At 45.5% G+C, this 27746-nt stretch overlaps 1 protein-coding gene across 2 annotated transcripts in view; it reads right to left on the bottom strand.

Annotated features, from left to right (window-relative positions):
- Positions 1-27746, bottom strand: part of ELL3 (elongation factor for RNA polymerase II 3) — a 285177-nt gene that overhangs the window by 107359 nt on the left and 150072 nt on the right. For both annotated transcript variants that reach the window (XM_063925873.1, XM_063925874.1), the window contains 4 exons: positions 23320-23579; positions 16319-16443; positions 3219-3333; positions 258-714 (listed from right to left, as the gene is read on the bottom strand). In XM_063925873.1, the coding sequence (XP_063781943.1) occupies positions 258-714; positions 3219-3333; positions 16319-16443; positions 23320-23579 (957 nt within the window). The remainder of the gene's footprint in view (positions 1-257; positions 715-3218; positions 3334-16318; positions 16444-23319; positions 23580-27746) is intronic.

Below are 27746 nucleotides of genomic sequence, written 5' to 3'. Positions count from 1 at the left end.
TATTGTATGAGTTATAGTGAAGCACGGCATCACTGTGTACTATGTCCATACTGCGTCATTACTGTGTGTCCATATCTTTAGTCAATTTTGGTAAAAGAAACCTGCATGAGCTTTCCCTAACTCAGAGGCAGTGACAGAGAGGAGGTGCAGTACTACACATGCACCATGTACACAGTGACAGGATGCTACAGGAGTAAAATAAAATATTTCAGAATATATAGTGTAATTGCTAAATAAATCCTATCCATAACTTATACCTTCTGGAGAAGTGAGGCATCTTTCCAGCAAGATAGCTTCTTCCTCCCAATCATCCTCTTCTTCTTCACCGGATTCCTGGTTTCTGTTCTCCTCTTTATGCCAGTTAGACCCATTGTGCACCTGGGAAATTGGGCTTGTGGCCTCTGTAAGCTTCACATTATCAGTGTCTGACCCATCACAAGGCTTTGTCCTTCTGTGTGTTTCTCTGTGATGGCTTCTCTGCATTGTTCGGTGCGTATTCTGTTTTCTGTGACTTTGTAGTGAGAAAGCACTGTGGTTATTATCAGCCACCGAGCACCGGCTTTTGGCACTCTCAGAACTTGTCGGGTGCCTAGAGTTGTTGTCTGCATTAGATAGGGAGTTACAGTGTCGTTCGGGCAGATGACCATCCAGCGATGAGGATTTTATTCTTTTGCAGTTCTCGTGTTCCGTGCTTTCTGCACCTGCCGGACGTTTCTGAAAGCAAATGCATAAACCAATAGGTGAAGTGTAGAGAACTAAGGTACAACTATAGACAACTCAACATATCATTGATGCTTTGCTTGAAATAGACTCTTAATTCTTCACTGTTTTCCCATACTTTTAAATAAAGACCAGAGACCCCCTCATGGTTTTTTTTTTTTTGGGGGGGGGGGGGGGGGGGGGGCACTAGATATGTTAAGTGCCACAACCCTTTGCCATTGCCTAGGTAAAAGTTTTATAGAAGTAAAAACTTTGACTCTACTATGATAGGGTTACTTAATGTCGACAAGCAGTATGTGGACCCCAAAATGCTGGCATCGGGATGTCGACAAGTGTGGAGCACTCCTTAAAGCCTTTTTTACGGGCGTCGGTGGTACAAGTGTAAATAGAATTTGCCAAACATGCTACATGTTCTGCTTTTTCCACAGATAAACACAAAATGAACATTCTCTCCAAGTCTGGGTCTGATGCAGAAATCATCAAACACTGGGACCTTGTTGCTCCTGAACGGAGAGGGCACAGCAAAAATGTTAATATTTGCCATTATGTATGCAGAGTTGTGCCTATCTTGTGATGTACGCGCCCCTAGGTGTACGCTTATCTGCTACGAGTCATCCTCATTATCATCCATACCACCTGGAAATAGATGTATCTACACTTATATAACATAGGGGGTCATTCCGAGTAGTTCGCTCGTTGCCGATTTTTGCAACAGAGCGATTAAGGCAAAAATGCGCATGCGCATGGTACGCAGTGCGCATGCACTAAGTAAATTAGCACAAAACTTAGTAGATTTACTCACGTCCGAACGAAGAATTTTCATCGTTGAAGTGATGAGAGTGTGATTGACAGGGAATGGGTGTTTCTGGGCGGAAGCTGACCGTTTTCTGGGAGTGTGCGGAAAAACGCAGGCGTGCCAGGATAAAACGCAGGAGTGTCTGGTGAAACGGGGGAGTGGCTGGCCGAACGCAGGGTGTGTTTGTGACGTCAAACCAGGAACGAAACGGGCTGAGCTGATCGCAGTGTAGGAGTAAGTCTCGAGCTACTCAAGAACTGCTAAGAATTTTTTATTCGCAATTCTGCTAATCTTTCGTCCGCAATTCTGCTAAGCTAAGATACACTCCCAGAGGGCAGCGGCCTAGCGTGTGCAATGCTGCTAAAAGCAGCTAGCGAGCGAACAACTCGGAATGACCCCCATAGTTCCCAGTTCTATCTACACTCACACACCCAACTTTACGTATGTGTATTACAACCCAGTTACGCCTCTTCAGTGGCAAGTGCAGATGCATGCGACTGAAATGCGTAGGACAGTTCCCGTACATGCATACAATCAGCTTTGGAGCATATGCAGTGTGAAAATATGCAGGTTTCTCTCTGTAAACAAGTCGCTCTATGGGGTCTATTCAATTAGTGTCTGAATTTCCGACAAGTTGGAAAAACGACACTTTTTGACTTTTTTAGGTCGAATCTGAATTCGACCTATTCATATCCAGTGGCATTTTTTCGACTTGTCAAAAAATCCAACTTGTTGGAAAACACGAGGATCGGCGGCTTATCCGCGGATCCAAGTTTTTTGTAAAATTTGCAGCCGTTTCCGACAGGTTTTTGGCCCATTTTCGACAATGGCGATCGGAATTGTCGAAAATGGGCAAAAATCTGTCGTAAATGCCCGCAAATTGAATAGTGAAGTGTTGAAGAGGATTCAACACTAATTGAATGTACCCCTATGTCTTAAATTGTCTAAGGGTAAAGACATAAAAAAAGTAAATGTAACAAAGCTCAAGTGCAAATCCATTTATGTACTGTATCAGTGGATGTCTGAAATTTCCTAAATATTAGTATACCATACATTTGTACTATTCGCATGTTTTCACTGGAACCTGTATGATAAGCAGTAAGTCATGGAGCAGCTTGCATTACAAGCAATGGCTCACCCACCCTTAATGAGTTCTGGCATCAGGCAATGGGCCTAATTCAGACCTGATAGGTGCTGTTTTCGCACAGCAGCCGATCAGGTCTGAACTGCGCATGCCAGACAGCAGACGGCTGTCTCAGCCCTGCAATCAGGCAGAGGCGGCTGCTGGGAAGGTCAGCTGCGTTTGGCCGCTGTTTAGGGGGTGTGGTCCAGGCAACGCAGGTATGCCCAGACCGTTGAAGGGGGCGGGCCACTGCAGCTGCATGACGTCTCACGCAGCCATTGCGACTCTCACAGCGACGAGTAGCTCCTACCAGCGCGCAGGAACTGCGTTGGCAGGGAGCTACTCCTAAAGTACTTGTGCAGGGGAGGGGGGGGGGGGGGGGATCGTGCCTGACATGCGGGGCGGACTAGCCCTGTGCTGGGCATCCCCCCGCATGCCCGTGTGACTGATCGTAGATGTGCTAAACACTTTTAACAAGTGACACATGATAAACACATACAATTTGTGGGTATGATTCTAGAACGGGAATCTATAGGTTTCATCCTCTGTTGAAGCCAGCTAAATGAATTGATCACTTACACAATCAGGAGGTCTAACCCGGGAATTACAGTGAGAAGATGACAGGCTTTGTTGTGTTCTCTCTCTCTCAGCAGCTCTCTGGTAATTCTGTGATGAAGAAATGTTTAGATGTTTCCTACAACATAAAAAGCAAAACACTTCTGTAAGGCCATGAGAGTAGACATTCACAAAACTTAGTAGGCTGCGCCTTGTTTGGCTATAACGTAAATATAACAGCTAAAGTACATGTACAAAGGAGCACTATATAAATCAGGCTTTTTTTTGTTATTGTTGAACTACAAAATAACAGTTATGGAATTTAAGAGGCTGTAAGGGCATGCTGACACTTGTAGTTCCACAACTGTACAGCAACGTGCTCAACAGCTAGTGACACAAGCTGACAAACTCTAATAATAAATGCTAATAGGTTCTCAGCTGAAGGTATTGTTATGCACACCAGTGCCTGCAGGAAAGTACTGGTGTCAGAACTGTTATGCACTCCAGTGTCTGCAGGAATGTACTGGTGTTTGAACTGTTATGCAAAACAAATGGACTCACAGACAAACTGGGGAATATGACATAACGTACACAGAAGGTAATAGGGTAACAAAATACACACAAAGTGAACAGAGAAGCCCAGAGGCTAAGGAACTGGGTATCTCCTTTGTATTAGAACTGCACAGATGGAAAAAGCAAGATGTTGTGTTTTAATACATAGAGAACCCGAAATGCTGTTGCTAAGGGCAACAGCAAAACCCTAAAGGGTTACCAACGGGTGTGGCAGTAAACTCCTTGGTCAGAGATGGAATGATAGACACAAGGAGAGTCTCCACAATCCTATTTCTCACTTGCAGTGCACAGGTTTTAGCTTACTGCCACTAAACTGACCCCTGACACCTAGCACAGTGAGACAGGATTAGACAGGCAAGTCTTAGAATACAGCCGCAAACTTGCTAAGTTCACAGAGTGGTAACAGAACCCCAGCAAGCTAAACGACTGACTCCAGTCTTACTGCTAGGTCTGGATTGGCAGAGTGTAATACCAAATCCCCAGGCCTATTTGCAGTAAGCAACAAACAAATACAAAGCTACACAGTACTGGCTAACTTTCATGAACTGACTAACCAACAAAGATTCAGCAGCATCTGCTTACCCTGAAAAGAGGCCTTATAAAGCAGGTGCTGTCCACGCCCCACTCAGACCTCACAGACTGTGAGCACAAAAACCAGCACCGGATCCCCTGCCGTGCACAGAGCCTATAACCACTGCACAGCAAAAGACCCGAACCGGAGTATCAGCTGCGCTCAGGTTACTCCACTAGCACTTGTCTCCCGGTTGCCATGACGACGTGGCAGCACAGGGCAGGAGACCCTAACAGTACCCCCCCTCTGACGAGGGGTCAAAGAACCCCTACCACCGGGTTTATCGGGGAACTGCGAGAAGAAAGAGCGTATCAGTCTGGGGGCATGAAGATCACAACTGCGCACCCACGACCGCTCCTCCGGGCCATACCCCTTCCAGTGCACCAAAAATGACAGCCAACCCCGAACCACCTTGGAGTCAAGAATCCTTTCAACAACAAACTCCCTCTGGCCACGTATCAGAAGAGGGGAAGGTCTTCCACTGGAAGGATTACTAATCGCCCGTTTTAAAAGGGAACAATGAAATGTTTTATTGATACCCAAAGAACGGGGCAGATCTAACTGAAATGCCACCGGATTGATAACCCTGGTGATCTTATAAGGGCCGATGAACCGGGGCCCTAACTTATGAGATGGCTGTCTCAACTTCAAATTCTTGGTAGACAACCAGACGAAGTCTCCTAATTTGAAGCTGCAGGGTCTTTTCCGCTTATCAAAAACCCTTTTGGTCACTAATGACACAGACACAAGGGCTTTCTTCACTTTCCGCCAAATACCTCTAAGGACCGAAACCACAGAGGAACCACCAGGTGTGGAGTCCAGGGGGTCAAAAGAATTGGCCTTAGGATGATGCCCATACACACAAAGGAAGGGAGAGATCCCTGTAGCAGAGTGAGCCGCGTTGTTATAGGCAAACTCCGCCATGGACAGATGAGCAACCCAGTCAGTCTGACACTTGGAGACATAACACCTGAGGAACTGCTCCAAGGACTGGTTCACCCTTTCAGTCTGCCCATTAGACTGCGGATGGTAGCCTGACGACAAGCTGACAGAAATCTGGAGATCGGAACAAAATGCCCTCCAGAATTTGGCCACAAACTGGGATCCGCGGTCAGAGACCACATCAAGTGGCAACCCGTGGAGACGCACAACATGCAGCATAAATAATTCAGACAGGCGTCTGGCTGATGTCAGCCCAACCAGTGGAACGAAGTGCGCCATCTTCGAAAACCTGTCAACGACAACCCAGATGGCTGTCATCCCCGAGGATTTGGGCAAGTCCCCCACAAAATCCATTGAAATGTGGGTCCATGGCTTAGATGGGATAGAGAGTGGATGTAATGGGCCAACAGGAACCCCTCTAGGAGTCTTATTTCGGGCACAGATGTCACATGCCCGAACCCACTGATCCACATCCTTAGCCACCGAGGGCCACCACACCGCCCTAGATAGCAACTCCCGAGTTCTGGCAATACCCGGGTGACCTGCCGACTTCTTGGCATGGAATTCCAGGAACACTCGCTGTCTTAACCTAGGAGGCACAAACAAAAGACCTACCGGAAGGTCTGGAGGAGCCTGCTCCTGTGCTCTAAGGACTAATGATAAGAGGTCCTGGGTAATGCCCACTTTAATACATGATGGGGAAACAATGGGCAACGGCTCCTCGGTGGTCTCCTGGATTGGAGCAAAACTCCGCGAGAGCGCATCAGCCTTGATGTTTTTTGACCCAGGGCGATATGTTATCAAAAAATTAAAGCGAGCAAAAAACAAAGCCCATCGTGCCTGCCTGGCATTGAGACGCTTCGCTGACTCTAAATATGCCAGATTCTTATGGTCAGTGAGAATTGAGACCACAAACTTAGCCCCCTCAAGCCAGTGTCTCCACTCCTCGAGTGCATCCTTAATAGCCAACAATTCCCGGTTACCCACGTCATAATTCATCTCGGCAGGCGAAAATTTACGGGAAAAGTAAGCACAGGGATGAAGGCGATTATCAGACACTCCCATCTGAGAAAGCACTGCCCCAATACCCATCTCAGAGGCATCCACCTCCACCACAAAAGGACGCTCTGGATCTGGGTGTCGCAGCACCTTGGCCGAAACAAATGCCCTTTTGAGACGGGCAAAAGCCGCTTTAGCCTCACAAGACCAGTGAGCAACATCCGCCCCTTTCTTAGTGAGTGCCACCAAGGGCGCCACTATAGACGAAAATCCAGCGATAAATCGTCTATAAAAATTCGCAAAGCCCAGGAAACGCTGAAGCGCCTTCAAACTAGTGGGCTGCACCCAATCCAGGACTGCCTGTACCTTGGAACCCTCCATTTGGAAACCTTCTGGGGAGATAATATATCCTAGAAATGCGATTTGCTGAACTTCAAATTCGCACTTCTCCAGCTTCGCCCCAAGCCGGTGGTCTCTGAGTTTCTGGAGGACTAAGCGTACATGCTTCCGATGTTCCTCCAGGGAATGGGAGAAGATTAGGATGTCATCTAAGTATACAACTAAGAATCTATCCAAATATTCCCTGAGCACATCATTCATGAAATCCTGGAAGACTGCCGGGGCATTACAGAGCCCAAAAGGCATCACCAAATATTCATAATGCCCTGAGTGGGTATTAAAGGCAGTCTTCCATCCATCCCCCTCTCTTATTCGGATTAGATTGTACGCACCGCGTAGGTCAATCTTAGAAAAAATGGTGGCAGTACGAAGCTGGTCAAACAAGACCGAAATGAGAGGCAGTGGGTATGAGTTTTTAATCGTGATACGGTTCAATTCCCTGAAGTCGATGCAGGGTCGCAACGAACCGTCCTTTTTACCCACGAAGAAGAACCCCGACCCAACTGGAGACTGTGAAGGTCTGATAAATCCCTTAGCCAAGTTCTCCTGAATGTACTCTGCCATAGCCTGAGTCTCAGGACGTGACAGGGAGTACAACCTGCTCTTGGGAAGCTTAGCATTTGGCAACAAATCAATGGCACAGTCATAGGGGCGATGGGGAGGTAGTACCTCTGCAACTTTTTTGGAGAACACGTCCGCAAAATCTGCATAACACCCTGGCAATCCTGGCAAACTTAGCTGCGAGAGCCTGACTGGAAGGCTCAAGCATCTCCTGAAACAATCAGTACCCCAACTAAGAATCTCCCTAGAGACCCAGTCAAATTGAGGATTGTGGGCCCTTAACCAGGGTAACCCCAACACCAATGGGGCAAAAGTACAGACAGTCACATAAAAGGACAATTTTTCAGAGTGTGTGGCTCCAATAAACAAAGAAATCTGGCTAGTGCAAGAGGTAATTTTACCTTGGGATAATGGTTCCCCGTTTAACCCACAAATCTCAATTTCCGATGCCAAGGGTACTAAGGGAACAGAGTGTTTCAGGGCGAATTGGCGGTCCATAAAAACCCCGTCGGCCCCACTGTCCACAAAGGCCTCAGTCTTGACAGTTTGACCGAGGATCTTCAAGGTCACCGGAATGATAAAAGTCTTCTTGGGAAATTCTGACTTCTGGCCTGACAGGATATTTCCCATCACCCTCAGGCCCTGAAGTTTTCCGGCTTTTCTGGGCATGATACTACCACATGACCTTTATTCCCACAGTACAAACACAACCCCTGCTGTCTCCTCCGCGTCTTCTCACGCGAGGAGAGGCGGGTAGTCCCAATCTGCATAGGCTCCTCAGAAAATTCCTCAGAGTCTGAGGTTCCCTTGGGAAGGAAGGAAATCTCAGTCTCCCTTTCAAGCCTACGCTCTCTCAGCCGTCTATCCACCCGGATGGATAACTGCATGAGCTGATCCAAGCTATCAGGCAAGGGATATTGTACCAGTTGGTCCTTTATCTGGTTAGAAAGACCTCTTCGGTACTGGTGTCTCAGGGCTGGGTCATTCCACTGGGTATCATGGGCCAACCTCCGAAACTCCGTACAGTAAACCTCAACTGGCCTTCGCCCTTGCTTAAGGATCGAAATCTGAGCCTCGGCTGAGGCCGTCTTGTCAGGGTCATCATACACCATGCCCAGTGCCGTAAAAAAAGCATCAACACTTTTAAGCGACGGACAGTCAGGCTGCAACCCATATGCCCAGACCTGTGGGTCTCCTTGTAGCAAGGAAATCACTATGCCCACCCGCTGAATCTCCGACCCAGAAGACTGAGGCCTAAGCCGGAAGTATAGCTTGCAGCTCTCCTTGAAACAAAAGAACTGCGAGCGATCTCCAGAAAAACGATCCGGGAGATTTACTTTCGGCTCCTTAACCCCTGCAGGTGCTGCTGCTGCGGGAGCTCCACCAGCAGCCTGGGAGGTGTGCATTTTAATGGACAAATCATTAAATTGTCGAGTCAGGACCTGCACCTGATCGACCACCTGTTGCAACGTATTTTGAGGGGTATGCTCCATATTCCCACAAAATTTCAACAGGAGTATTAGGCTGCTGAATATGTTATGCACACCAGTGCCTGCAGGAAAGTACTGGTGTCAGAACTGTTATGCACTCCAGTGTCTGCAGGAATGTACTGGTGTTTGAACTGTTATGCAAAACAAATGGACTCACAGACAAACTGGGGAATATGACATAACGTACACAGAAGGTAATAGGGTAACAAAATACACACAAAGTGAACAGAGAAGCCCAGAGGCTAAGGAACTGGGTATCTCCTTTGTATTAGAACTGCACAGATGGAAAAAGCAAGATGTTGTGTTTTAATACATAGAGAACCCGAAATGCTGTTGCTAAGGGCAACAGCAAAACCCTAAAGGGTTACCAACGGGTGCGGCAGTAAACTCCTTGGTCAGAGATGGAATGATAGACACAAGGAGAGTCTCCACAATCCTATTTCTCACTTGCAGTGCACAGGTTTTAGCTTACTGCCACTAAACTGACCCCTGACACCTAGCACAGTGAGACAGGATTAGACAGGCAAGTCTTAGAATACAGCCGCAAACTTGCTAAGTTCACAGAGTGGTAACAGAACCCCAGCAAGCTAAACGACTGACTCCAGTCTTACTGCTAGGTCTGGATTGGCAGAGTGTAATACCAAATCCCCAGGCCTATTTGCAGTAAGCAACAAACAAATACAAAGCTACACTGTACTGGCTAACTTTCATGAACTGACTAACCAACAAAGATTCAGCAGCATCTGCTTACCCTGAAAAGAGGCCTTATAAAGCAGGTGCTGTCCACGCCCCACTCAGACCTCACAGACTGTGAGCACAAAAACCAGCACCGGATCCCCTGCCGTGCACAGAGCCTATAACCACTGCACAGCAAAAGACCCGAACCGGAGTATCAGCTGCGCTCAGGTTACTCCACTAGCACTTGTCTCCCGGTTGCCATGACGACGTGGCAGCACAGGGCAGGAGACCCTAACAGGTATACAGCTGCACTGTGCCGTTTACAGCTAGCTGTATTAGTAGCAAAGTGTGGGAAATCTCACATATCTGACACCTAGATATAAACAGAGTAGTTATGCATTGTTCATAGTGATAAGGCACTGTTGCTCTCATCATTCAATCACACAGAAAATGTCTATACTCTGCTTGCACAGCAACCAATCGGTAAACAGTTGAATAATAATAACTATAAACCAAACAACACACTGTGTGCTAAAGTTAAGGTGTGTACACACGGTAAGATATTTTCTTCCGATTCTGACTATATAGTCAGAATCGGAAGAAAAGATAGTGCAGATCGCAAGGTGACAGTCACCTTGCGATCCCGATCCGATGCCGATGCGCGGCCCCGCGCGGTCGGCATCGGCAGAAAAAATAGGCTGTGCAGGCAAGTCAATCCTGGCTATCTCTATAGAAGAGATAGTCAGGATTGACATCGCACATAGCCAGCATTGCAAGCACACTCATTATGTGCTTGCGATACTGGCTAAGTGCCGACCCGGCCCCCTGTCGCACGGTGAGAATCGGATAAGTCCGAATCTCACCGTGTGTATGCACCCTAAAAGTTTGCAGTGTCCCACAGCAACATATCAGATACTTTGTATTAGGGTGTAAACATGTTACCGAATAGATGATGAATTACCCTGCCTACAAACCTCATACAGAAAATTAACTTTGTTAAATTGCACATAAAAATAAAACATATGAGTACTGGTACCTTAGTGAGAAATATGTTTTCTGAAGGCAATGAGAGAGATCAGTAAGGGCATAACATACTGACATACTGAAATAGAACTTAACAAAAAAATTATTTTATTTAAAGTGGGGGAGAGCAATCAAATCAATAACCAAAAAAGAGTATATAAAAAAAGGAGGAGACGAGAAGAAAAGAAAAATAGAGGAGCAGAGGAATATAGAGATTGAGGAGGAAAGGGAAAGAGGAATAAAGGAATAGGGGATAAGAGGAATAGTGGAATAGGAGAATGGAAGAATAGGAGAGTGGAAGGATAGAAGGATAGCCAGCCGAGGTGTGCGTGCATCTATTAGTGCTAGGTGAAATAAAATTTGATAAAATGGTTGCCAGAGGGGGTTCAGCCTCATAGTAAGTAGTCCAGGGAGTCCAAACGTGGGCAAATTGAGTTGGAGTATCATGAATAACTGAGGATATTCGTTCCAGTCTGTAGGTCGACCAGATTGCTTTGATAGTGGCAGGTAAGGGAGGAGGGGTAATCGACTTCCAGTTTGCTGCAATTTGGCACATAGCTGTATTGAGAATGTGGGTGATCAATGTATGGGTTGTGGGAGGTGGGAAATCGGTCTAGCCAAAAGTGTAAATAAGAGTGAAGAAGGCATATCAAAATCAGCAATATTTTTAATTAACTTATGTATTTCCTTCCAGTACTGACTTATAGAATGGCACGTCCACCAAATGTGTAAAAAAGTTCCTCTTTGCCCACAATGACGCCAGCAAAGATCCGACGTGGTGGCATAAATAGTGTGGAGGCGGGTAGGTACTAGGTACCAGCGAGCATAGAGCATATGTATTTTCTTTTATACGCACGGAGATCGGGCATTTCGATATCGCCTGTTTAATTCGGGACCATTCCGCAGGAGTTAGGTCCTCACCTACATCCTTTTCCCAGGCCAATTCATGAGATTCTTTGGGGGGTTGATTGTGGGATAATAGGAGTTGATACAGAGATTAAATGAGCCCTTTAGATGACTGGTGGTGACGACAGAGGGATTTTATAGTTGAAGTGGACGTAGTTGAAGTAGGATGCTCGAGGGAGTGATAGAAATGCTGAATTTGTAAAAATTGGTAAAGATCCTGTGGGGGAGATTAAAACGGGATTGTAGACTAGTAAAATCTGGGAAGGTGTGTAGAGGGGCAAAATTAAAAGGGAATAAGGTTATGGTTACTCCAGAACTGGAACGGACGGTGATCCATACCTGGAAGAAAGGCAGGGTTGTTCCAGAGGGGGACCAGGAGGGGATGAAACGAACAAAGTTTACAGAAACGTGTACAAAAATCCTAGTTGGATAATGAGAACCGTACTGTAGGGAGGAGAGAGATAGAGACTGGTCGGTTAGAGGGGTAGCACCATAAGAGAGTAGAGGGAGAATAAACAGAGAGTGTGGGCTTCATTGTACGTCCAAACTTTCTGATTTGGAGGGGCATGCCAATGCACACAGGAGGTCAATTGAATGGCCTGAAAATATTTAAGGAGATCAGGAATGCCCACACCTCCAGAGTGTTGGTGTTTCTGTAATATTCGCATTTTAACTCTCAGTTTCTTACCCGTCTATATAAAATCTGAGATCTCATGTTGTAAATGTTTGAGGGTTGGTGTAGGGATTTGAATAGGGAGTGTTTGCTAGAGATACAATAAACATTCATTTTGACCATCGCAGAGCGACCGAACCACGAGATATACTGTTTGTCCCATGCCGATAGGTCCGATTTGATGGAAGCCAGCAACCTTGGGAAGTTAGCAGATTATAGCTGTCTATATGATTTAGTGAGGCAAACACCCAAGTATTTAAGTTTGCTGGGTTGCCATCGAAAGAGACACTCAGCCTGTAACAATAGTAGATCAGAGTGCGGTATATTTATATATAGAAATTCAGTTTTGTCGGTATTGATGTTGTAGTTTGAGTATCGTCCATAGGTGCGAGCTTCAGCAAACAGGGTCGGGAGGGAAATAGTAGGATTGGTCAGAATCAGGATTACGTTGTCTGCATATAATGCTATTTTATGATCCAAGTGTCCCACTGCTATAACTGTGATATTTTTATTTAGTCTGATCTTCGCAGCCAGCGGTTCCATGACAAGGGCGAACAATAGATGAGAAAGGGGGCAGCCCTGACGGGTTCCGTTGATAATCTGAAACGGAGCGGTGGAAAGGCCATTTACCAATACCGAAGCCATTGGATTATTATAAAGGGAATTAACCCCGTGGAGAAAGGCACCCTCAAACTCCATATCCACGTGGAGGAGGTTTATCAATCATCTCGTATTGTCAGATGCCTGTCTATTGGGAGTGAAGCACACTTGATCTTGATGGATCAAGGATGAGAGCATAGGGGCGAGTCGTAGAGCAGGAATTTTAGCAAAATGCTTTAGGTCAACATTCAGGAGAGAGATTGGCCTGTAGTTGCCAATCTCTGTGGGGTCTTTCTGGGGTTTTGGGATGACTATTATGTTGGTCCTGGTGGTAGCATCATCGAGCGAACCGCCCTCGAATAGCGAATTAAAGAGAGGACGAAGCATGGGAAGTAGAGGTTCAGTAAACTTTTTGTAGTAAAGGGCAGTGAAGCCGTCTGGGCCTGGTGCCGCAGTAGTTTAATAGCTGCTCTAATTTCCTCATCAGTAATCGTCGAGTTAAGAGTGTGAAGTTGAGTCGTGGATAGTTTGGGTAGAGAGCAGGAGTCTAAGTAATGAGAGACAGAGTACTCATATTTTCTATGGCTGTGCTTTGAATACAAAAGGACCAATATGTATATATGTATTTCACGTTAATACTGTAACCTCCTTGTTGAATAGTATTTAGGACCAATAAATAAAGCCTTCTGGTGCCTTATTAGGGGTCTGGTTTGTGTCTAAATGTATATGAGTGTTTGACTCCCTTTAACGTCCATGTGTACCAGGAAGAGTCTTTTACAGCTTGTATAGCCCTGAGGGGTAAGGGGGATGGACCAGATTCTCATAGGCAACACCCCCCATGCTGCTGAGACTGGATTCATATTATGACAAGGGAACTGGAACAGGGCCGTGTGGAGGATGGTGCGGCCAGTGCCGTTGCATAGGGTGGAGTGCCCTGGGAGTGGGACCCTCACTGCCTGTTCATCTGACAAGCAGGATGCCGCAGCCAGATTCACTGCTGCAGTGCTGGCTGATGTGTCCTTTGGACCATCTAGCCACGCACTCTGCAAGCTGTACATCTGTAGTCCTTAGGTGCAGTAGTGTCCCAGTGATATCTGTTCTTCCCACTCACCCATCCCAACGGGCGCAGCCTTATTAGGATTGTGATTGTATGTGTTCAGGGGGGTGGGCGGTGGCTGCAAACGGCGCGCAGCCCCAAGATTGTGTACTGTATATTTACACAGTAATTTAAGCTGCATACACTTAAAGTATTTGACATGTTTTAGGCATAAAAATAATCTTAATGATAGAGATCTTTTAAAAATAGGATCATTACAGTTTGAACATTTTAAAGGTTCAGTATGTCTTAAAAACAATATGCCAGTACGCTCTTAGTGGGAAATTTACCAAAGCGTCTAAAAATGAAAGTGGTGAGGTTGCCCATAGCAATCAATCATATTCTGTCTAACATTTTTCTATTGCATCCTAGAAAATGATAGACAGAATCTGATTGGTTGCTATGGGCAACATCACCACTTTTCAATTGTGGAAGCTTTAGTAAATATACCCCTTAGTCTTAACTTAAAACTAAATTAACTAATTACTAGCTGTGAGTGCCTGATTAACCAAAAGGCTGATTGGGCTACAGCATAGGGCACCAGGATTTAGGGGGGCATAACGTAGTTGGCAGACAGGGAATAAAATGAAGGCCAGATTCATCCCATGTCGGTGACATGGCCTAATGAAAGAGGCTTTTTGGTTTTCCAGCTGTCCAGAGACGGTGTGGGGGAGAAGTACTTAAAGTGAATACCGGATGTCATTGGCAATGTGAACATGTAACTTACTGCTAAAACCTTTCTATACAGCGCCATCTGGGTATCCTGAAGAGCTGCATGCTATTATCTTTAGAGAGTTATCCTTGTTTTCCCCAGTAGTCAGCGTCTCCTTTACACTCTACAAACATCAATAGATGCCAAGAGCAAACATAACAGCTGTATTCCCTTCATTACATGCACATGTATACACACTATGCTCTGCATTTTGCAGCATTACAGTGACCGCTATAAGTATATTAGCCTAGGACATACGGAAGCCTTAATCGGGCCCTGCTAGCTGAGAATGTTAAAGATCCCCAAAACAGCATGTTCCACAAGCCGCAGCAAGAAACCGAAAGCGATCTAATGTCTATACAGGCTGTTTTTATAATTATTAGCATTTATTTATACAGTGCCAACATACCCCACAGGGCTTTACAAACTGGGAAGCACAACAGTAATAAAACAACACCGGATATTAAAAATCATACACAGAGATAAGAGGTCCCTGCTCGCAAGCGTACCATCAACAGGAGAAAAGAAGTTTGATACATGAGGTTAAGTGCCACGCATTGAATACTGATGCTGATACTGTCACAAAGCAGCATTGGTTTAGGAATCAGAAGGAGATCTATAGACGTTTTAATGAACTTTGTAGAGGGGTAGTAATTGGATACAATATTTTAGGGATGATAATAAAGGTAATGGGTAAGAGACGCAGACAGTATGGGTTGGGACAATGAGGTGTTGGGACAATGAGGTGTACATACAGTATGTTAGTGTGTTGTTTTTAATTGCTTTTTGTGTTAATAGAAGTATTTCTATTGGATTGGGTAAAGTACAGACAACAACTGAGAAGCAGCAGTAGCAGTTTGCAAGGGAAATGATTCTGCCACTGCTAGATTGGGCTAAAACTGGTAAAGACCAGTGAGAAGGGGAATGCAATGGTTAATGTGGGAGATTTGGAATGGATGAACTAAAGTTTTTCCAGGGTCTTGTGCCAGGAAGTGCGTGTTCTGGATATATTTCTTTGATGGATATAACAAGATTTGGATATAGATTATTTGTGGCAAAGGTCTGTTCTGAGTCACACCGGATAACACAGAGGCATACTTCTAGAACTACTTTGGCTAGGATACTATAAAGTGGACGGTGGAGAAAGCGTGCACAATGGGTAGCCCAGTAATACACCATCTGTGAAATAGGATGTGTGCGCATATTGGCCCTCATTCCGAGTTGATCGGTCGCAAGGCGAATTTAGCAGAGTTACACACGCTAAGCCGCCGCCTACTGGGAGTGAATCTTAGCTTCTTAAAATTGCGACCGATGTATTCGCAATATTGCGATTACTAACTACTTAGCAGTTTTAGAGTAGCTCCAGACTTACTCTGCCTGTGCGATCATTTCAGTGCTTGTCGTTCCTGGTTGACGTCACAAACACACCCAGCGTTCGCCCAGGCACTCCCACCGTTTCTCCGGCCACTCCTGCGTTTTTTCCGGAAACGGTAGCGTTTTCAGCCACACGCCCCTGAAACGCCGTGTTTCCGCCCAGTAACACCCATTTCCTGTCAATCACATTACGTTCGCCGGAGCGAAGAAAAAGCCGTGAGTAAAAATACTTTCTTCATAGTAAAGTTACTTGGCGCAGTCGCAGTGCGAACATTGCGCATGCGTACTAAGCGGATTTTCACTGCGATGCGATGAAAAATACAGAGCGAACAACTCGGAATGAGGGCCATTGTGAAAGGGAAATACTTGGAAACAATGCAATCCAAACAGGAATCCATTTATATTTACGTATCTCCTTCAAGCTCACTTAGAGCCAAACCTGTACAAGAATCAGGAGAAACAAACAGAATCATTCCGAGGTATATGGTAAATAGTCCCAGAATAAACAAGGTGATTGTCCTTCGTACCTAGAGAGAATGCCTGCCAGGTGCTGCCTTTCTTCTGGGGTATACCCCATCCATTCCTTTTGTACCTGACTGTAAAGTTCCTCCCTCAAGCTGTACTTGCCATCTTTGGGATTTAAGCACCCTACCTAGAATATACAAAATTATACCTGTATCACAATACAACAGTGAACTTCACACAAGTAGAAACAAGACAACCACTTTATATACACTCTGTAGAATTATAAAAATATCAAAATTACAAATTTAATCTAATCTCTTTAAATGTCAGATGATACAATTCTGAAACTATATACCTCGATCCTAATGTCACAATGTTCTTTTAATCAAGGTACTGGATGAAAAGAAGGTCACAATGAATGGGATTAAATAACTGGAATTAAAACTGTGCAGAAAGACAGGAACACAAAATACAATAAAAGTAAAATATTACATGGTCAAGTCACATTATTATGACCACCTCCTACATTTGACGTTGGCAGCACTTGGCCCATGAAGTATGTCATGTGACGTGCGCTGGATTGGTCAGTATATAAGGTGTGCGATAGGCTGTCTTCACATATAACACTTGTTGCTGTCATGTGTAAAAGGGGGCAATTTATCAGAGGTGCAAAAAGGGATGATTATCAGCTTTCGGGCCAAGGGTGGCAGTATTTCTGACACAGCAGTTTGTGAACTGTTCGTGTGATGCTGTGGTGAAGGTGTATCGTTACTGGACAAATGGCACCATTGTGAATAACAGACGTGGAAACTTCGGAGCACCATGTGCCATTGATGCGAGAGATGAACGTCGGCTACGAAGGTGTGTGAGGGCTGACCAACACGCTACAGCGTAGCAGCTCACCATCAAAATGGACCTGGGGGTTACTAGACGTGTGTCTAAAACAACAGTTCAGCCCGCCTAGCTGCTGTCCGTGATGCACGCAGTGGTTACTCTGGCTGGTGGTCATAATAATGTTACTCGGCCGTGTACGAAACACTGTCTGTTCTGGTTTGAAATCAGGATACATAAAGAAGTTCATCACTAGTGCGTATCTGTCCAATGTGAGTTTTGCATATTGGCATGTCTTCACAAGCTGCTGACATGGCATTCCCAAATAACCAGCTGTGTTTTGTGCTGACACCATCATTTAGCCACATTTGATGGGCTAATGTAGAGCACACCTTTTTTCTTAACTTTTTAAATAAGCCGCCCACTTTTAGACAACTTAGGGGTATAGGCAATTCACGGCGAATCGTGGCAAATTATCGCCGTTTTTTAATTCGACACAATTCGACAGGTGAATTCCGGCAGGTGATCTAAAGGTTTAGACATTGAAACATATTACAAACCATAGCTGTTTTCCAGTGGTACCTATTAGTGAAACAGTTTAAACACAGTGGGTAACTTGCATTAAATTGACACACTCTGCATCTAATTAAACAATTGTGTTAGATGTCATATACTAATCCCCTCAGTGTTTATTCCTTTTTGATGGTTCACTCCTTTGGGCAGCCTCCTATAAACGTGATTGGAAGGGTTAAATGCTGACAGTCCCAGACATATCCGGAGAGATATGTTCACCACAAATCTGAATGATATATATCCTCCCGCTGGGACAATAATACATCCAAAGCCACAGATTGAGAGCACGCAATGTCAAATTTAAGGAGATAAAGTAGCTACTTTTCTTGGTACAATCCCTTAATTGGCAGCTATTGATACTGAATAAATTGCCGTTCTGACGGGCGTCCCCGTCTGGTGATAAAGTTACTTATATACAGTAGGACTCCTATTCAATAAGCATGCTCCACAGTTCATTCGTGAGTTCTTATTCAATAAATGGAGGCCGCATGCACGGCTGATCTCACCCCTGTTCTTATCGGCTACTGCTCCCGCCGGGCGTCCGTGGGTGTCTTAGGCAGCATCCGGCTGCTTCTCCTGCACCGAGACTCTCGCGGACCGCCTCTCCCAAAACAGTACCACAGAAAACTTGCGGTGGTGTGGTCGCAAGTTTTCTGTGGTACTGTTTTGGGAGAGGCGGTCCGCGAGAGTCTCGGTGCAGGAGAAGCAGCCGGATGCTGCCTAAGACACCCACGCACGCCCGGCGGGAGCAGTAGCCGATAAGAACAGGGGTGAGATCAGCCGTGCATGCGGCCTCCATTTATTGAATAAGAACTCACGAATGAACTGTGGAGCATGCTTATTGAATAGGAGTCCTACTGTATATAAGTAACTTTATCACCAGACGGGGACGCCCGTCAGAACGGCAATTTATTCAGTATCAATAGCTGCCAATTAAGGGATTGTACCAAGAAAAGTAGCTACTTTATCTCCTTAAATTTGACATTGCGTGCTCTCAATCTGTGGCTTTGGATGTATTATTGTCCCAGCGGGAGGATATATATAATTCAGATTTGTGGTGAACATATCTCTCCGGATATGTCTGGGACTGTCAGCATTTAACCCTTCCAATCACGTTTATAGGAGGCTGCCCAAAGGAGTGAACCATCAAAAAGGAATAAACACTGAGGGGATTAGTATATGACATCTAACACAATTGTTTAATTAGATGCAGAGTGTGTCAATTTAATGCAAGTTACCCACTGTGTTTAAACTGTTTCACTAATAGGTACCACTGGAAAACAGCTATGGTTTGTAATATGTTTCAATGTCTAAACCTTTAGATCAGTATTGATAAGGATATATGTGAATAGTGATTTTATAATTTTTAATCAAATAAAAAACTCTTTTATTGTGGACAGCGCTTTCAACTTTTTTCCTTGATTTATATTTAAATTATTGGGACTCAACAAACCCACTATTGAAAGCAGCAGTGCACAATTGAGAGGAGGTGTATTTTTAAGGAGCTGCACAGCTGACACACACAAGAGCTTAGCGCTTTCTAAGTTTGAGGTTGCTTTTTTGAATTCCGGCAGGTGGCTGCCGGAATTCACCATATTCAATGAAAAACGGATTCGACAGTCCCGCGGACGAAAAACGTCCGATTTGCCGGATTTTGCCGCGATTTAAAAAAACGGGGAAAAACGGGAAAACCCCGTAAAAAAAATGGCGTGGGGTCCCCCCTTCAAAGCATAACCAGCCTCGGGCTCTTCGAGCTGGTCCTGGTTCTAAAAATGCGGGGAAAAATTGGGCAGGGATCCCCCGTATTTTTAAAACCAGCACCGGGCTCTGCGCCTGGTGCTGGTGCAAAAAATACGGGGGACAAAAAGAGTAGGGGTCCCCCGTATTTTTTACACCAGCATCGGGCTCCACTAGCTGGACAGATAATGCCACAGCCGGGGGTCACTTTTATACAGTGCCCTGCGGCCGTGGCATTAAATATCCAACTAGTCACCCCTGGCCGGGGTACCCTGGGGGAGTGGGGACCCCTTCAATCAAGGGGTCCCCCCCCCCCCAGCCACCCGAGGGCCAGGGGTGAAGCCCGAGGCTGTCCCCCCCATCCAATGGCTGCGGATGGGAGGCTGATAGCCTTGAGAAAAATGACAATAATATTGTTTTTTCCAGCAGTACTACAAGTCCCAGCAAGCCTCCCCCGCAAGCTGGTACTTGGAGAACCACAAGTACCAGCATGCAGGAGAAAAACGGGCCCGCTGGTACCTGTAGTTCTACTGGGAAAAAAATACCCAAATAAAAACAGTACACAGACACAGTGACAGTAAAACTTTATTACACACTGCCGACACACACATACTTACCTATGTTGACACGCCGACTGCCACGGTCTCCGACGATCCGAGGGTACCTGTGAAAAAATTATACTCACCTTCCAGCGTCCAGAGGTACATCCACGTCCAGAGATACATCGACGTACTTGTTAAAAAAAAAAAAACGAACACTCGTACCACCGAACTGAAAGGGGTCCCATGCTTTCACATCAGACCCCTTTCCCCGAATGCCGGGACACCACGTGACTCCTGTCACTGAAGTCCCTTCAGCCAATCAGGAAGCGCTACTTCCGTGGCGCTCACCTGATTGGCTGTGCGCTGTCTGAGCTGTCAGACAGCGCATCGCAAAGCCTCTCCATTACTTTCAATGGTGAGAACTTTGCCGTCTGCAGGGGTTACCCGCGGTCAGCCGCTGACCGGCGGGTGACCTCACCGCTAGCCGCTAAGTTCCCACCATTGAAAGTAATGGACGGAGCTGTGCGATGCGCTGTCTGAGTTCAGACAGCGCACAGCCAATCAGGTGAGCGCAACGAAGTTGCGCTTCCTGATTGGCTTTAGAGACCTTTCTGTGACAGCTGTCACTCTGAGAGGTCTCTCTGCATTAGGGGTAAGGGGTCCCATGTGTAAGCATGGGACCCCTTTCAGTCCGTTTGGTCGGGTGTCCGTTTTTTTTTTTTTAACAAGTACGTGGATTTATCTCTGGACCCTGGCTGAGGTGAGTATATTGATCTTTTCTTTTCAGGTATCCGTGGATTCTACTTGGAGAAGAGGACCGATGTCGGCGTGTGAACATAGGTAAGTATGTGTGTGTCGACGTATGAAATAAAGTTTTACTGTCACGGTGTGTGTGTCCTGTTTTTATTTGGGTATTTTTTTTCCAGTAGAACTACAGGTACCAGCGGGCCCGTTTTTCTCCCGCATGCTGGTACTTGTGGTTCTCCAAGTACCAGCTTGCGGGGGAGGCTTGCTGGGACTTGTAGTTCTTCTGGAAAAAACAATATTCTTGACATTTTACCAAGGCTATCAGCCTCCCATCCGCAGCCCTTGGATGGGGGGGGACAGCCTCGGGCTTCACCCCTGGCCCTTGGGTGGCTGGGGGGGACGGGGACACCTTGATTGAAGGGGTCCCCACTCCCCCAGGGTACCCCGGCCAGGGGTGACTAGTTGGATATTTAATGCCACGGCCGCAGGGCACTGTATAAAAGTGACCCCCGGCTGTGGCATTATCTGTCCAGCTAGTGGAGCCCGATGCTGGTGTAAAAAATACGGGGGACCCCTACTCGTTTTGTCCCCCGTATTTTTTGCACCAGCACCAGGCGCAGAGCCCGGTGCTGGTTTTAAAAATACGGGGGATCCCCTGTCAATTTTTTCCCCGCATTTTTAGAACCAGGACCAGCTCGAAGAGCCCGAGGCTGGTTATGCTTTGGAGGGGGGACCCCACGCCATTTTTTTCAGGGATTTCACCATTCCATCTATAAAAAAAAAAATAATATATATTATTTTTAAAAATATATAAATAATACTTGTGCCTCCCAAAAAGACAAACCAAGTACCTAATCCCTTCTAATATAAATAGATCTGATATTACCACGAAAAAAAACCACAAAAAAAACATGTTTTAATTTTTTTTTATTGGTTTCACCCTCCAAAGTGTAGCGGATTGAAAATTACGAATTTGCTGTCTAAAAGCACCGCTGTCGAATTTCCAAACTTGAATTGAATATGCTTTTGTCGAATTGCAGCACTTGTATCATTGCAGAAAAGTCGAATTTGCAAAAAGTCGAATTTCAAAAAGTCGAATTTTGAAAGTCCGTTTTTTTTGACGGAAAGCACTGAATTGCATTGACGAATTTTTTTTTGTTGGCGAAAAATACCCGAAATTCGACAATTTCGGGAATTCGACCGCAATTGCATATACCCCTTAGACTCTTCTGGCGGGGGGTGTCTATTTTTTAGTCATGCTCCACTTATTCAAATTTGCGAATCTTCAGAGATTTTCACTGGGATTGAAAGCAGCAATTTCATTAAAAGCAAAACACTCATGGTTTAGCCTTAGATAAAATTACTGCTTTAAATCTGAGGAAAACCCCCTGAAAATAGGTGAATTTGAAACAATACAGCTATTTAAATAAACCCCTAAGGCCTTATTCCAAACTATCCAATACATGCTAGACTGGTTTCAGATCTGGTGACTGAAAAGCCCATCTAGTATGGCCTTTTTAGTCATAGCATCAGGCTCAACGTTCATTAATCCACTGGGCGACCATGACTGCCTTTCTGAATGGGGGTACTAGTATCCTGGAATGTCATAAAACTGTGGGAAGACAACACTCAGGACAGTTAAGTAGCAATTAGAATTGATCTCAGCTTTCAAGGTAATGACTACATATTAACTTTTTCAAGAACCATAGGGATCCACCAGAACCCTTCACAGTTGGCACAATATGGTTGATTATAAATATACCAGTTGCCAGTTTAATTGTGTTCCCATATTACAGACAGGCACCATATGTGCACTTATGTTGTTAACAGCAGTAGGTAGTTCCGGACTGGAGCATTAAGGGCCCCCCTGGGGATTATTGTAGTAGTAGTAGTAGTAGTAGTAGTAGTAGTAGTAGTAGTAGTAAGGGCCCATGTTTAGGAGTGTGTCCAGTGTCCAGAGGGAGTGTGGTCAGCTGCCACAGAGGCTTGACTAACCATTAGAGAGTGCATGGTTTAGGCCCCTTGAGACAAATACTACTAGTACATGCATAATAATGTACCAGATTAATAATAACAATGCACTGTAGAGAATACACCATAGTTCTGTGCAGTGTAAGATAACATATGTATAATGTATAATACACCTGCACAGTTTGGAACCTGATCCCTAGAGGAGGAGGAGGTGGGGCCCCATGTAGTGGGGCCCACCGGGGCACATTTGTGTGATGAGTAGTTGGGGTACTGCAAATCGAAAATAATGTACAGTTCTGTGGAGAAATTTGCATCCAATTAAGAAATGGTTGCTTGTATTACCTTGACCTGCTATTTAATGCCCGATATCCCAACAATAGAAAATGTGCTTCTTCCCAATCTTCCCTTTTCTGATCAAGTTTTTTGTCTAAAGTGGTCATCACCTTAGACAAATTGTCTTCAGGCCACTGCTAATTCAAAGGTCTCCATCATGCCAGGCAACCAGGTAAGGCCAACATTTAAATACAGTATATGACTATGATGGGTAGTTATTCTCTTAATTAACGCATAAGTTCCACTCATGAGGAAGGCACCCTCTCCATCCCTTTTATCTAATTTCACCATTCAAGCTCCGTAACAGTACATCACACATACATAAATACCTCATCCAGTGCAGTGAGTAGATGTGTTTGATCCCTAGGAAAAGTGTTGGATTTTTCTAACCGCAGAATGAGGTCATGTTTCCGGTACGGTTTCAAGGCCAGAAGGTGAACAAGCCATTCTTGAAGTGATCTCTGCTCACCATTAACTCGGTTACATTTTTTTGCTGCCGGTGTTAAGAATACCGGTGGACGATGGCTGGATGGAGAACCATCTGCACTGGACTCTAAGCTGCTCTTGTTTGCAATCTTCACATATTTATCTGGAAGAATAGCATGCATTTAGTAATAAACCCTATATAAAATCTACTTGTTAGAGCCCTAATTATGTTAATCATTATTAATGTTATCAATATTTTAGAGAATTGTTTAATTTCTAAAAAATACTCTATACATATAGAATTTCTAAAAAATACGATAAGCATTAGAAAATGGAAAGAAAAATGCATTGCAATGTTATATGCTTAACAACACAGATGAAGGAATGTAAAATAAAAACTAACATGTTCTGTCAATTTATATAGCAAACTGAGGTTACAATAGAAAAGCATCATTAATGGGTAACTTATAGTAAGCCATACAGAAAACTATGGGGCCTATGTACTAAGGGGGTCATTCCGAGTTGTTCGCTCGGTAAAAATCTTCGCATCGCAGCGATTTTCCGCTTAATGCGCATGCGCAATGTCCGCACTGCGACTGCGCCAAGTAAATTTGCTTTGCACTTAGGAATTTTACTCACGGCATTTTCATCGTTCTGGCGATCGTAATGTGATTGACAGGAAATGGGTGTTACTGGGCGGAAACAGGCCGTTTTATGGGCGTGTGGGAAAAAACGCTACCGTTTCCGGAAAAAACGCAGGAGTGGCCGGAGAAACGGGGGAGTGTCTGGGGGAACGCTGGGTGTGTTTGTGACGTCAAACCAGGAACGACAAGCACTGAACTGATCGCAGATGCCGAGTAAGTCTGAAGCTACTCAGAAACTGCTACGAGGTGTGTAATCGCAATATTGCGAATACATCGTTCGCAATTTTAAGATGCTAAGATTCACTCCCAGTAGGCGGCGGCTTAGCATGAGCAAATCTGCTAAAATTCACTTGCGAGCGAACAACTCGGAATGACCCCCTAGGTCTTGGAGTGAGATATAGTGAAAGGAGATAGAGTACTTCATTCTTCAAACAGAGCCTGTAACATGGAAGTTAGGAGCAGATTGGCTTGTGCTTTATCACTCTCCAAGGCTTAGTACATAGGTGGTCATTCCGAGTTGTTTGCTCGCTAGCAGTTTTTTTGCAGCCGTGCAAACGCTTTGCCACCGCCCACTGGGGAGTGTATTTTTGCTTTGCAGAAGTGCGAACGCCTGTGCAGCAGAGCGCCTGGAAAAACATTTTGTGCAAAACAAGACCAGCCCTGAACTTACTCTTCGTGTGCGTTGATCCTAACGTTGGAGGGACGGCTTTTGACGTTACACACCCGCCCAGCGTTCGCCCAGCCACGCCTGCATTTTCCCTGGCACGCCTGCGTTTTTCTAAGCACTCCCTGAAAACGGTCAGTTGACACCCAATCTTCTTGCGGCCGCCAGTGCGAATGAAAACGTCGTTAGTACCTCTGCAAAACCACAAAGGACTTTGTACCCGTACATCGCGCGTGCGCATTGCGGTGCATACGCATGCGCAGAAATGCTGATTTTTAGCCTGATCGCTGTGCTGCGAACAACGGCAGCTAACGATCAACTCAGAATGACCCCCTAAGACCTCTTAGTTACTGCATTTAACCATTGTTAGCTGAGGACTTTTGTTCCCAAAATAACACTAACACTTTTTTAAAAGGGCAAACACTTACAAGGCAAAACCATGGTTTTATAAGTGATTGCCCCTTTAAAAAAACGTCCGCGCACCTCTGGCGATATTGGACTCCAATACATCCCACCGTAAATCTAAAAGTCCATCTAAAATGATAATGTAGAGTTTAACATTATAGAACTCATTTACAGAATGCCACAATTGTGCAGAACGAACATCAGCATAAAATTACAAGTTTTGTACATTGAGTGGACGTGTATCTGAATGTTAAGAAACACAAACTACTACAAGAAGTATCATGTGAACTTGACATGTATAAAAGCAGATTTTAGAAGAGGTTTTAATTTCTTTCACCGATTTAACAAAAAACACAAAGGTAACCAGCAATAGTCTAACAACTCATTTTGGAATGTGCGTTATAACTAATTAAGGAGTAAATAGAATACATATGGCGCTTTAAAGGGGATGCGGTCAAGATGCCGCCGGCCGGAATCCCGGCGGTCGAAATACCGACGCCGGAATCCCGACCGCCGGAATCCCGACATATTCTCCCTCCGTGGGTGTCCACGACACCCAAAGAGGGAGAATATAATAGTGTGCCGAGCGTAGCGAGGCACCGTGCCCGCAGCGTGGCGAGCGAATCAAGCCCGCAAGGGGCTGCGTTCCGCTCGCCACCCCTGTCGGGATTGTGTGGTCGGGATTCCGGCGTCGGTATTTCGACCGCCGGGATTCCGGCCGGCGGCATTTAGTACTGATCCCCTTTAAAGGGGTGTAGTATGAGTGGCCGACGGCTAGGATCCCGGGGGCCAGCATACCAGCGCCTGGATCCCGACCGCCGACATACCAACAGCTGGGCGAGCGCTAATGAGCCCCTTGTGGGCTAGCTGCGCCTCCCACGCTGCAGGAACGGTGGCATTTATTCTCCCTCCAGGGGGGGGCGTGGGCCCCCAAGAGGGAGAATATGTGTCAGCATGCCGGCGGTCGGGATCCCGGCTGGCGGCATACTGAAGACCACCCCTTTAAAGAGCACCCAAAGCTGAATTATACCACCTTTTTAAATATCGTATGAGGCTGTATTACCTGAGAATATCTCACAAATCATGCTCACTGTCACTGATCACTCTCACTGTGCTGCCAGCATGTTCCAGCCCAACCCAGCCAGAGCTTTCACTGATCCTTCTCACGTCTTTTCTATTCTTCCTACATGGGAACTATTCAGACCAGACAAACCCGTTCTTCCCTCCTCCTACTTATACTGCACCCTGAGTTAGTAATATATTAATGGTACCTATTTAGTGAATATTTATTAGTTTTTTTTTGTAAAGGGCCTTATTCAGGTTTGTTAGCAAACCAAGAAAGTTAGCAATTGGGCAAAACCATGTTGCACTACATGTTGCACTACAGGTGGGGCAGATGTAACATGTGCAGAGAGAGTAAGATTTGGGTTGGGTATGTTCAAACTGAAATCTAAATTGCAGTGTAGAAATTAATCAGCCAGTGTTTACCATCCACAGAAACAATATAACCCACCCAAATCTAACTCTCTCTGCACATGTTACATCAGCCCCACCTGCAGTGCAGCATGGTTTTCCCCAATTGCTAACTTTTTTGTTTGCTAACAAACCTGAATAAGGCACATAGGGGGTCATTCTGAGTTGTTCGCTAGCTGCCGTTGTACACTGCATAGCGATCAGTGAAAAAAAAGGTTAATCTGTGCATGCGTATGCACCGCAATACGCACGCGCGTCGTACGGGTACAAAGTCCTTTGTGGTTTTGCACTGGTTCTAGTGACTATTCCAATTGCACAGCCGAACGCAAGGAGATTGACAGAAAGTGTGAGTTTCTGGGTGTTACCTGACCGTTTTCTGGGAGTGTTTGGAAAAACGCAGTCGTGGCCGAGCGTTTGCTGGGCGGGTATCTGACGTCATTACCTTGTCACTCGTCGCAGCAATCATCGCACAGGATAAGTAACTACAGGGCTGGTCTTGTTTTGCACAAAATGTGTTTGCAGGCACTCTGCTGCACAGGCGTTTGCACTCCTGCAAAGCAAAAATACACTCCCCCGTGGGCGGCGACTATGTGTTTGCACGGCTGCTAAAAACTGCTAGCGAGCGATCAACTCGGAATGAGGGCCATAGTTTTAAATACTATGAAAACATGGATTGAAGGTTTGGATATGTGTGACCGTCGGTCACAATACCGACAGCGGGATCCCGGCACGTAGATGCTGGCAGGGAAGGGGAAGGGGGGCGAATGCAACCAAGGGGGACATTTACTAAGCAGTGATAAGAGCGGAGAAGTGAGCCAGTGGAGAAGTTGCCCATGGCAACCAATCGGCACTGAAGTAACATCTATAATTTGCATACTATAAAATGATACAGAGCTGCTGATTGGGTGATGGGGCAATTTCTCCACTGGCTCACTTCTCCACTCTTATCACTGCTTAGTAAATGTCCCCCTAAGGCCCTTGAGGGCTCGCCACAGGTTCTGTTCCCTCTCTATGGGTGTCATGGACACCCACGAGTGGGAATAGTCCCTGTTGGTCGGGATAGTGAGGGCCCGGGATATAGGTGCCGGTATCACATAACTACATCCCATTTGTAAACAGCAGAGGTACTGTATATGAATTCCTG

The sequence above is a fragment of the Pseudophryne corroboree genome, chromosome 6, assembly GCF_028390025.1.
Source record: "Pseudophryne corroboree isolate aPseCor3 chromosome 6, aPseCor3.hap2, whole genome shotgun sequence".
Lineage (NCBI taxonomy): Eukaryota > Metazoa > Chordata > Amphibia > Anura > Myobatrachidae > Pseudophryne > Pseudophryne corroboree.
This window is presented reverse-complemented; position numbering and strand designations above follow the sequence as displayed.